General features: G+C 39.0%; 1 protein-coding gene across 1 annotated transcript in view; it reads left to right on the top strand.

Moving 5' to 3' along the window:
- Positions 1-8,746, top strand: part of RFX6 (regulatory factor X6) — a 37,470-nt gene extending 28,724 nt beyond the window's left edge. Inside the window, exons 14-19 of the mRNA XM_054821165.1 lie at positions 1,642-1,759; positions 2,852-2,974; positions 4,371-4,580; positions 5,118-5,627; positions 6,627-6,845; positions 8,020-8,746. Of these exons, the coding sequence (XP_054677140.1) occupies positions 1,642-1,759; positions 2,852-2,974; positions 4,371-4,580; positions 5,118-5,627; positions 6,627-6,845; positions 8,020-8,186 (1,347 nt within the window). The 3' untranslated portion in view covers positions 8,187-8,746. The remainder of the gene's footprint in view (positions 1-1,641; positions 1,760-2,851; positions 2,975-4,370; positions 4,581-5,117; positions 5,628-6,626; positions 6,846-8,019) is intronic.
- Positions 8,747-12,751: the final 4,005 nt, after the last annotated feature.

A 12,751-nucleotide genomic window follows, 5' to 3' on the forward strand; every position in this document is an offset into this window, starting at 1 on the left:
GTACTGTATGTGGTATAAGTTAATGTAGCAGATGGATTCAGAAGTAGCTAACCTGCAGAAGGATTTCTACAGACCAGGATGGAAGATAACAGTTTTGTAGCTCTACAAGGTGCTTAGCTCAGTAATTGATGGTTTTGATGGGCTTCCCTCCCTCTCCTCCCCCAATTTACAAGATGCTTTATAATCGTAAGTATTACATGCATGTAGTTATACAGGAATGATTACACTATAGTTCAGAACAAAATAATTGAGTTCTGAGTTATAGCTCAAGTAAGAGATATTTATCCAATTTGTGACTCTAATGAATGTAAACTAGCAGAATAAAATGTTACACATTGCTTGCTAGTAGCTAAGCACTGGTCTTCTCATCAGGTCATGTTCTATCTGGAAGTGCAGTCTCTTACCCATCATTTTAGGGAGCATCTTGATACGAATGGATGCAAGAGGAGGAGACAGTGCAGTTAGCTTTGACTGCCTTGCAGAAGAGTGACTGCCACTTACAGAATTACCATGGGCATGTCATTTTTCCTTTCTTCACCTATTTTCCCAAATTTGAATGGAGACAGTGATAATTTCTTTCTTTTTAAAGCAATTTGAGTTTCGTAACAGTCCCTGTCATATGTGAGCAGCACAGTGAGGATCTTTGGATGATTCAGGGCAACAGAGCCGAGGCAAGTCCTCATATACACTTACCTAGACACAAAACTCAGAATGAAGCTGAGCAATCACAACTTGTTTTAGAACTGAATGATTATGGCCTAAAATTGATTCCACAACTTCAGAAGACAATTTCTGATAAACAAGCCAGGCAGAAAAGGTGACGCACTCTCCCATTCAGCACCTGCTATGTGATATTGTATTATTAAAGTTAACAGGTATGGTTCCTAGCATTGTTTTCCTGTAGTCAGAGGTAAGAAATACCTACAAGTCCTGATATGCAGCTAGGTCAACTAAGCAGAAGCTAATAATTTACAGATGTAATCCGTCCATTGCTCTCTGCCTTTCATTCATACTAAAGTGTGGTTTCTGTCAAACTCACATAACAGCTTCTTTCTGCTTGCTGTTTGAGAAAGCAATGGGGCATACATTACCACACGAACAAATCACTGCCAGAGCAAAGTGACAGTATGAAATGACAGCATTAAAAGTGTCAATATGATAGTAAACGTGCCATTTTGTAAGAGAAAGTCTGGCCAGTTTTATACAGATTACATTGAAGTACAAAGACTGATTTCTGTTCCCTGTTTATGTGGAATAACAGTGCCAGAGTGTGGGTTTTTTCCTTTCTGCCTTGTACACCTGTATATTTACAGAACAATTTGGCACCCAATAATACTAGAATATGAGTAAATTTATATACCTTTAGGGCACAGCAGAGCTCAAGTAGTAAGCAGTTTGCTTTATCTAGCATTGTAAGAGCTCTAGTCTGATTGCACTGAGAAGAGTGAATGCTGCTCTTCTTTATCACTTTGGGACACACATTGTGAAGAGAGATTGAATCAGGCAGCTTGATCCACCCTACCACATCAGCCTGAGTCAAGGACTCCTTGAACTCTCCAGCATATTCAGTTCTCCTTTCTTTTCTCCTGTGTGCAGAAAGCAAGTTAGCGTACTTAACAGGATTTTACTATTCTCTTTCAGGCAAGCAAGCAAAATGGGAGGTCATTAAAGAAGAGAGCTCAGGACTTCCTTCTCAAATGGAGCTTTTTCGGTGCTCGAGTGATGCATAACCTAACTCTAAACAACGCATCAAGTTTTGGTACCTGGGCTTTGTAAAAACACTCATATTTTGTACATATGTGCCAGCACTTGCCAGCTTTCCACTCTTTCCTCAGCAGAGGAACCTGTCCCCTTCTAAAGCTTCTTTGATCAAAGCCACAAATGCTGTGTAACTTGTTTTTCAAACTGACATTTCACAGTAAATGTTAGCAAGACTTTTTTGGTGACCTGTGTCACATGTTCATTTTTCAAAGGTATTTTTCTTTGGAATTGTTTGGTACTGCTTTGCCATTGAAGAGCTAGAAGCACTGTTTGTTTTGCTATGTCAATGGAAGTGTAACTGCATATCTCAGTATAGGAGACAGAAGATTTAAATTATTAGTTTTACATGTGGATCAGTTTGGTAAAAAATTACTGCTGTATAGGAGTTTTTGTGCATGGTATGTTTTCATAAAAGCAAAAGGAATTTGGCTGATCACCACTTATTTAATTCTGGGATCAGCAGACAGTCAATTCAACAGTTTTTGTAGCTTTTAAAAATTAGGGTTCACATGTCCATCTTTAGAAATGTTTACATTTTGGGGGACTTTTAGAAAGAACCTTTTATAAAATAGAAGACAGTAGAGCAAGTGAAACTCACTTTAAATCTAGTACATAATTTCCTAAATTTAATTGTAGGTACATTATCTGCAATTCTGAGGGTATTTGAAATGGCTGTAAGGAGACACACGTTTTTAATGTGATATATCCTTGAAATAAGGTCAAAGACTTCACTAGTTATTGTCTGGTTATTTAGCACAAGGCAAACAGAAATAGAGCAGAGGCATTCTAGAGACTTCGGCCTTATCTAGCTCCACTGTGTGCCCTCTTCAAGTATAAAGCATGTCTCACTTTCATCAGTATTTTTCTTTGATGTAATTAGTGGTCAAATAGCCTACAGGACAGTAAACAATTGAGCTAGGTGGGCCAGTGCAAAGAGAGATTAGAGCTAGAAGTTAGGCACTATTCCTTGTTGGTCTTGCCAGGTCATTTAAAGTCCACAATTATTTGTTTGTTTCACTGGCTTCTTGTAGAGTGGTGAGAGATGGTCACAAAGATAATTCAGCTACTCTCTCTCTTTCTCCTCCGAAAGGTTCTTTTCATTTGATCCGCATGCTACTAGATGAGTACATCCTGCTCGCCATGGAGACACAGTTCAACAATGACAAAGAACAAGAACTCCAGAATCTACTGGACAAATACATGAAGAATTTAGGTAACTAGAGCTTGGTTCTTTTGAATGTAGTACTGTATTTTTAGAAATTGACATATTTATTTAAACAGAGGCAGGCTTACTGTCTTCTCCTGAAGGTGTAGTTATATGCAACATTGTCACATTCACCTGAAAAGCTTGTGACCATTCACTCAGCAATTCATTCCCACCTATGGTTCGATGTCACCTTCAATGGTAACATCGAACCATAGTTCACTTAATAATATTTTGTGGGAATGCGAATACACTGGATCACTAAAATGATCTTGGATGCTGCAGGTATTTCTGATGGGCCACAAGCTAAAGTGTGAAAAGAAATATTAAGTAGCAGAAAGGGCAGGAATTCCTAATCCAGTTTTCCTACCAAAGCTTAAATATGTAATTACACCTTGAACTAGGAATGTATTAAATGTTTACCAAAACGCAAATATCCCTGCAAGGTTGGAACATAAGTTTGGAGCCCTATTTAGAATCTGGCTGAAGTATTACTATGTGGGAGAAACAAAATTAATCTAAAACAGTATCCTTAACATTTTCCATCTACCAGGCTTCTTCAAGGTTAGACAGTTTGAAGTCATATGCCCCAGGTCCTTTACTATAAAATGAATGAAGATTAATTTGGATCAAATTCTGGTCCAAGCTAATCACTAAAAATCCAATGAAACTTGACTGGGTTCTGCTGAATTATTTGTTATTAACATTAGAACCAGTGATCAATCTTTAACTTTTTGGTTGTTGTTATTCTAAATCTGCACCTTGCTGCAAGACACTTGTATAGAATTTGACAGTAGATGCTGTGCTTTTTCTTTTAATTCAGCCTTCAGGAAAAATCTTGTCCTATGTAGCAGTTCCCTTATCATTGGATACTTAGGTGAAGTACTTGAAACCATAAGGTAAAGTCATGGTTTCCACTGAAGAACAGCAAAACTTCCACTGACTTTATCAATAGTCTGCAGAAAACTGAAGAACTATTGGGTGTAACAAATGGTTTTCTCTAGATATCAGTATGAAAAGCATTCTAAATTCTTTAGGACGAAGTGTCACGAGCCTGATTCACTCTCAGTGCAATTTACTTGACTTCATTGCTGACATTTACTTCAAGGGAATAAATCTGATTCATACCTTCACTATGGTGGCTTCAGTAAGGATCTGATACTCTGTGATGTAGATCTGTGGTCAGGAAATATCATACAAACAGTTCCACTGGGAAGATCAAGACTAGAGCAATATTTGTATTCATTGACTACATGCAAAATATGGAGGCTTCACTGGGTTTTAAAATAAGCAACCAAAGATACGAACAAATCAGGCAGCTCATGTGCTGTCTATACACTAGTGGTGAACTTATGTGCAATAAGCATACATAACAGCCACCAAGAGTTTTCACTTACTCTTCCAGATGCAAGCAAAGCCACCTTTACCGCATCACCAAGCTCTTGCTTCCTAGCAAATCGTAACAAAGCTGCTCCTCTGCCCAGCGACACTTCAGTCAAAAATGAGTGTCTAGCAGAGCAAACCTACGTGTCCTTGTCAGCTAGCCAGCCCAGCAGTGTGCCTTCTGGTCTGAACCCCTTCGCCACAGGAGACAGTGAGAATATGCAGCTGACAGGTATGGATCAGTTCTTCTAGTTTCTCCTCCTCTCGTTTGTTTGTTAGTCTTTCAGTGCACAATAACATATTGCTGTAGGAGGAGCAATGACCATATGCATTTATAAAGACCTCTAGTAAATAACTTGTCATGAGCTCACCGTCTGTGCTGATTTACAGAAGGTGGCAATTGTAGAGCCCTGTCAGTAATAGATCCTCTTGGAACAATGGTAAAACTATCCTATACCTCTTGGCTTGGTGAGGTTCTTGTGAGGAGATAATGAACAGTAACACTTGGAGCACAAGAGGATTGTAACTGCTGGAATTTCCCACTGCATGTAGCAGCCTCCAAGATGGAGAATGAAAGTGGGAAGATTTATAGCCTGAAGCCACGAATTAAAGAACATGTGTTGTATAGGTGGGGAACAATGCATATGCTTTGTAAAGGTTTCAAATGGTAAGGTACACTTCACTAGAGGGTTAGCATCCTAGCAAATCTGCTCCATTCAGCAGTGCTGCAGTACAAACACTAATCACAGCTAATGCTTATTTATTCCAGGTCAGATGGAGCTGTCTCAAAGCACTGGCCACCTGATGACTCCACCCATTTCACCAGCCATGGTCAGCCGAGGAAGTGTTATCAACCAGGGGCCAATGGCTGTGAGACCTCCAAGTGTAGGTCCAGTGTTATCTGCACATTCACAGTGCTCTTCCTACTCAGAACCCCTTTATCAGACTTTGTCACAAACTAATCAGAATTACTATGGAAACAATTCCAATTACCAGGCTATGTTCAGAACTCAGGCCCATTCCACTTCAGGAGTTTACCACCACAGAGCAGAGCACAGCCGATTCAATGCCTTGAGTGAACAGCAGTTCTCCAGAGACTACTTCAGCAACAGTTGTGCTGTGTCTCCATACAATGCCCGATCCCCTTCCAGCTATGGTCCCTCATCAATGTCTCAGGACACACACAATATGCAGTTTCTGAATACTGGGAGTTTCAATTTCTTGAGCAACTCGGTGACTACATGCCCAGGAGCAGCATATCCCACTAATGCTTCCAACGGTATTAATATATATTTTCTTTTTCCCTTCTGTTTCTCTTTCCTTGCTGGAGTAAAACACTTTTTCTCTGCTTTTTTTCTATGGAAGATGTTTTTCAGCTCTTATTTATACCTTCCTGTTTTCCACTTCTCTGATGACACACAGAGATTGTAAAGCAGTTTAATAAGCTACTTCAGGATTTATTTTCCTCTGGTGAATCCTCAGTTGACCTCAAATGCATCTGCTGCACCTACGTTAATCTTTCTTTGGCACCATCGTGATGTCTTGCACAAAGGAAGCAAAACCAGGATGACCTTGTGATTTAACAGTCTCTTGAAAGGCCCCCAAAACACCTACTGTGAAATAGAGCAGGCATAAGGTAGCTTACCTCTGGAATCAGCATAATATATCATTATAGTCACAGGGTCAGGATGGTGAAATGAAGTATAAAAATGTGCATTAGCATCAGTTTGAGACTTTGGCCCTAATATTTCTCATACTTCAAATGTAAAGTTATTGTCACAATCTGCTTTGGAGTGATAGTCAACAAAACCTTCCCTCTTCTGGAGGAAAGACACAGTGGAAACGTTGCTTTTATATGGATTTGTATATGCAGTAAGTATGTATTGCCATCGATATTTTCTTTCCAGGTATACTTCCCTTGGTTGTGAGCTTCAGAAGGGAGCACTGGTCTGTGGATAGGAGTCCCCATGGTGACTCTTAGGAACACTGATTGCAGGCTACTGTGTGATTCTGAACTTAGAATGGAAGGGCAGTTCTGTACTGAAGGCACGACTGAACTCTTCGGATCTTTTTGCTCCCTTGTTACCACCCTTCTTTTGGGTCGGTCACTGCATATGTTACTGAGGTTACTAGGCTGTATGCGTACATAAATAATCTTATTCTCAAGGGACTCCCCCAGTAGCAATTACCTTTTGTCCCCGGTTATCACAGGCTCCTACCCTACCCTTTCTCTTCAACAGTAGTTTCACTCTGCTTTTTTCCAATCTCCTGTCAATAGGATATTATGGAAACAATATAAATTATCCAGAATCTCACAGACTTGGAACAATGGTGGATCAACATGTTTCTGTAATCAGCAGTGTAAGCAGCATTCGATCACTGCCATCATACAATGATATACATGATCCACTGAATATCTTGGATGACAGCGGAAGAAAACAAACAGGCTCATACTACACAGAGTCCTCACCTTCAATTGTCTGTCGGACTCCTATGTGTAAGTATAGCCAACGACTGAGGAAGAGCTATGAACTTTTTAGCATCCTAACAAGTGCTGAGTACTAAACTGTAGGTCATGTATATTTTATATGAGATGCAATATAGAGATAAAATAACTCTGTACCTAGGACGTATCATAAGATGTATTTTCCTTAAAATTGCAGGACAGTGAATTTAATAACCCTTCACTCCCATAAGGAGGACTATGATCCATTGTCCATGAGGAGTGAATGACTGACTTGAATTGCAGAAAAATCCATATTAGGAAACACTTTCTATCTATTAAGTGAGCTAATAACAGACTGGGCTCTTCGAAAGGCTCTTAAGGATCCTCACTGTCAAACAGAACAAATGAACCCTGGGTCAGGGATGTCTAGATATATACTTCCTGTGGTGTAGACCCTTCCTGTCCTGTGCTTCAACAACTGCGTGTATTAGGCAAAGCTCCTACTGACAGTGAATTTTAGGTGAAATTACCTAACCCCAAAAGTATATGCATTGAACAAATGGCAGCTGAGTTTGGTGTCACATTCCAAAAAGGGTTGCAAGGAACTAGGGCACTGTTTGTTTCCTCACAAGATTACCTCTTCCTTCTACTTACCTATGAACCTTGCACAGAAGATCAGTCATTACTTGCCTCATTAAGGTTCTGCAAGAATTCAATGCTCAGTTCTTTAAAGGATGCTAACAAGGGGGAGAAAACCCAGCACTGCCACACAGGGACTGTGCCCATCAGGTATCTTCTGTACTCTATGTTGATATGTGCCAGGTGGTGGCAGTGGTACCACCAGTGAATATGGACCTGATATGGTGCAAGATACGGAAAGATGAGCATAGTGCACATAAATAGCTTTACATAATTTTCATAGAAGATGTCTCATATGCAAGCCATAAATTTCAGGCCCATAACTGGATTTTTAGCAGAGTTCACTTATACATGGGTTTTGACCTGTTTCCTGATGGCATGAGGAACCACTGAAGAAAAGTTATAGAACTATAGGTAAATTGAGTGAAGTGTAGAAATGAAGTGAAGTAGAGAAGTGTTGACATTTCGGTCCTTCAGATGGTGTGCCTGGTAGATAAGGGTTTCCATCAGATGAAATTGGATTGTGTTTTTTGTGAAATTCAATAGATAGAAAACTGGCAATGATGGTAACCTTTTATTCCCACAGCTTCAAACATGCAAACCACATCTTCTTCCCAGTGTATGTATGGAACATCTGGTCAGTTCCCTTCTCAGGAAAATCTGGAGTCCCATGGCCCACCAAGCAGAGATATGGTGTCATCTTTACCACCAATCAACACTGTCTTCATGGGAGCAGCTGCTGGAGGAACCTGAACTGGGAGAGACATGTCAGTGCCTTAAGCTTACTTTCCAAATCAAGACATTAAGGCTATGATGACAATCCCCTTCAAGTTGGTGGAATAGAAAAGTATTATATATAGGTGTTAAAGGAGCCATTTTAGAGATATTAGCAGCCCTCCACACACAAAAAATAGCTATATTCAGATTGGGTCCTGCTTGTGAGTCTTTCAGAATTGTTCTCACTATTACGGCTTTTCAGGCAGAACTTCAGGGTGAGCAGAAAGAGCCAGTGGTTCTTGCAAGCAAGACTAAGTTGTAAAGAAATGATTACATCTATTCCTAATTTATTAAAAATGCTATTTTAGTCTTTCACTTATATCTTTTTGTATAAAAATGTTTATTTAATATCTGTGTTGCTCATTATTTATTAGGATCACAGAGTAATTGTTTACTTTCTTTTATTTGACAGATTGTCAAATGTATGTATCCTACCTCCTATGGAAATGTTTACAAGGTCAATTTTTACTATTTTAAATGAAACTAAGCCAAATTCTTAAGTTTTTTACTGTTGTGCTCTGGAAAGTCAATTTCAAATGTTTAGTGCCTACTTGTGTAAGTGGAAGTCCTCAGGAAATAAATAAAAGATATTGTGGGGATTGTTTTTCTTTTAAAATAAACCACTTTCTCTTAAAATAAACCCAACAAAATGTGAAAATGTTATAAACTAAGTAATTGCAGTGGCCTGCTACTGTAGCTGGATAACTGAAACAAATGAAACTGTGCCACAAAATGTCAAGGGATTTCAAAATTACTTGTGCTATAAGCCCAAAATTCCTGCTGGTGGAAATCCATGAAAAAAGATGTCCATCAACTTTCATGGGCTTTAGGGCAACTGTGTACATTGAGACCAAAAGTAGTAAAGTTGATGAAAAATATTGCAAGCCTCCAGACCAACTATTATAATAAACCGTTATTTTACAAGTGCCATGAGATTCAGTATGCAAACATGCATTTATGTATGTTTCTGGAGAAACCAGGTGAAGAATATTCACTAATGGTATTAAAGAGGGTGGAGATGAGAACACACAAAACAAGCTTCTTGTTACACTTTCATGAAAGAACAGATGTTATTTTATAAACAGATTGTCCCACCATCAGATTCAAATTTAGATTTTATTCCAGTCTTCTGAATTGTTTGAGGCTATTTCATATTTCCATTCAGTCCATTAAATATATGCTGGATATTGTGGATTAGATAGCAGGGTATTTTTGGTGGAAGAAAATGGGTGATACCACGATGAAGTTTTTATTTTTAATCCTGTATAACTTCCTTTACTGTTTCCTATCATGAGAAGTCTGACTGCAGCAGAAAAGTAATAAGGAGCATTAACTGGGCTAGCTCACAAATAATTCCTGATATGAAATATTTTATGCAGTAATGAAACACCATACTTCAGTAATTGAGATGTAGAAGACTCCAGATCAATTGCTTCCTAATTCAGGGCGAAGTCTTATGTTGCAACCAAAGTTTTGGTTTCAACAAAAATTCCCAATGACATGTAGTGGTAATACAGGCTGCTCAAACAAGTATTTATCGGGCAATGCTTTACATCAAGTAAAGTACTGCAAAAGAGTTCTTTCTTCATGATTATTCAGAACAGCATATATTTTCCCCTTAAATTAGTCCTATAAAAGTCAAGTTCCCTATCTAAGCCAGTCACCTCTGTCGTCAGTGAAGAGACATAGATCCCTCCCATTTGAAGTGAGTCAAGATGGGGAAGGGGAGTACGATGGTAAGGGTTATGTCACTATTGGAAGGGATACGTCACTATCCTGAAATGCTTGACTCCCTCTACTGACACGTGGCATGGCATAAATAATTACTTTGAGCTGGAAACTTCCACATTATTGAATTTATGTGAGAGCAATATGTAGTACTTAGAGGAAGTAGGCAGCCACTAGCAGACAGGATTTTAGTCCATCAGGCCCTACATAAAAAGCACAGCTTGTGGTACATAGTGACTCATGTGCTTTATATGCATCATTTCCAGTAATTTTCTTTTTTTTATGTGAACCGTTTTGCATTATGGGTTTTTTGGGGGGCATAAAGTACTTTATCTGCACTTTATCTGAGATAAGAAACTATTATATCATTAAATGTAGTGATTCTCGTGATGGCTGCAAAACCGAGTTGTATGTATCTCAGTGTTGAAAATTGCAGCTCATTATCAACAGCAAAGAGCAGTAAAAAATATTCTAATATTCAAATAGCCAGTTAAGAGAAATCTCTCATAGTGTTGCAGAACAAAGCAAACCCATAATAATTGTAACTAGCAAAACCAAATAAGAAATTTTCATTTTATGACGATTAGTTCAGTCAAATATATGGTTTGAGGAATTCAGTAAGTTCTGTCTGTGGGAAATGAAATAATTCCTAGCTTTTCTGGATACCCCATGGGAAGATTTTTACCTTTGGTAGCATAGCAGCATTACAGTAAATAATATGAAGAATCAATGGAGTTGCCACTTGGTGGTCTTGTATTACTCAGTTCAGCTGCACTTTTGTGGATGCATTAATATGTTGGTTTTAATATATACATGCCAGAAAATCTGTGATAAAAAATTGTATGTATTGAGTACAATCAGTATCAAAGGAATATTGCCTAAAGAGGAGGGGGGGAAAGTGCTTTGCTTTCTGGGAAGGAAAGATGAAAATGAAATCCTTTTGATCTATTTGCCAGTACCAGTGAATTTGAACTAGTGCTAGAAAAGGCAAAAGAGAGGCGGATGAACAGGGCAAATCTGCTGCCACTTCTAAAGTAAAACTGATTCTAATGCAAACTATATCAATGAAGAAGAATCAATATTGGAGAAGAACAGATTCCCTTGTGTGCCATTGTCCTGTGCCTAGCAAACAACGGGGAAAATTACAGAATTCGTGCTGGAAGAGAAGCACAGTTCTACTTTGAAGACGATTAGGACCATTGCTCTAGACTAAAAATTAGGAACAGAAAGTTTGCCTTCACTTTTAAATGTGTACTGAAAACACAGTGAAATTACTTGTAAAAAGTAAACCTGTGTATCATACTGTCATCCCACAATCCAAATGCATCTTACTGGTCGGATCAGCATCCTGCCAGCTATCTCTGTTGAGTACGTGAGCGGTCGGTGGTCACAGAGAGGAAGGGGAGTTGCAGTGCAGCGGGCAGGGAACCTTATATTTAAGACAATTAGAAGAACACAGATATGCCAGAATGGCAACAGATGTTTCATATGACAGTGCAGTGCTGTTTCCCTCAGTGTGGGATCAGAACTGAGTGGACTTCAGGCTTATGGAGCAAGTGGTCCAAAGAAGAAACAACTACAAAAACACCCACTCATAGAGAACTTAAAGAAAAACTGTAGAGATATTATCACTCTTAGAAGAGTAGATATTTGACACTAAAGGAACTAAATGTCTTAGGAACAGAATCAAAGACCAGGCAGAGAAATGCCAGAATCTGTTGAAGTAAAAGAGTGACAACACAGGCCATTGATGTCATAGCTCTGGACAAAGTTGTACTCCTACAGGCAGGGAGACTCACAGCACCCAATACTACTGCGCTAAAATAAAAGGTGCCATCAAGCTAAACTTTAAATTGTTGAGACTGCTAGTGATTAGATCTAGGTATTGCAGGAGGCCTTACCTGGTTTTGATAACTGGGAAGAGATAGATTAGACTTGGTTTTGGGGCCCATATGCCCCAGGTTGTAAGTAACAGCCTTTTATACTAATAGTTTTGGGCTATGGTCTAATTTGAATCATTAATCTACCTGTAGGGATTGGATTACATTTGATATTAGCTTTGGGGATGGAGTCTGGACAAGGGTGGGCTGGTTGGTATGGGCCTTATGACTCTTACAAATGAGGATGTACAAAACTATACTAAATTGCCAGTCTGAAACAGGTCACAGATCTAGTTTTTACGATGAACTTTGTAGGATTTGGGAATAGCTATAACCGGGCTTACGGGCTTGGGTTCAGGCTAGTATGTTGGATGAACCTGCATCATGTCTGATCTTGGCTTATGGCTCTTGCCAGTTGGGCCCACATGGTATGCTTAATTTAACATAGTTAATTCAGGGAAATTTGCTGCTTTCTTCTTAGGGATGTACTCAGAGTGGAGCTTAAATTGGAGTTAGCTTTGGCATCAGGGTTAACTTCAGGGGTTGGCTCAACATTAACCTGGACCAAGAGTCAATATTGGATTTAGAAGTGGGCATCAAGCTCGGCTTAATGCTGCTGCTTAGAGGGACCCACAAACTATGCTTAGTTCTAGGTAAAACAGAATATAGGGAGACCAATATAGATTAATATTATAGTCAGAATTATAATTAAGATTTACTTGGGCAGGAACTGGTGAAAGTGGATTGTTTCTGCATTTAGCAGGGGTTGTTGAGCTTATATGAAGCCTACTGCCAGACCAGGTTATGATTCCTTCAAGGTCTAGTCTTAAAAGCAGACTTACATTGATTTGAAATTTATATTTGGAAATGAAAGAAGATGAGCCATTTAGGTTATAGGCAGGTCTAGAAGAAACTGAGACTAATTTGAGGTTT

The sequence above is a fragment of the Grus americana genome, chromosome 3 (assembly GCF_028858705.1).
Source record: "Grus americana isolate bGruAme1 chromosome 3, bGruAme1.mat, whole genome shotgun sequence".
Lineage (NCBI taxonomy): Eukaryota > Metazoa > Chordata > Aves > Gruiformes > Gruidae > Grus > Grus americana.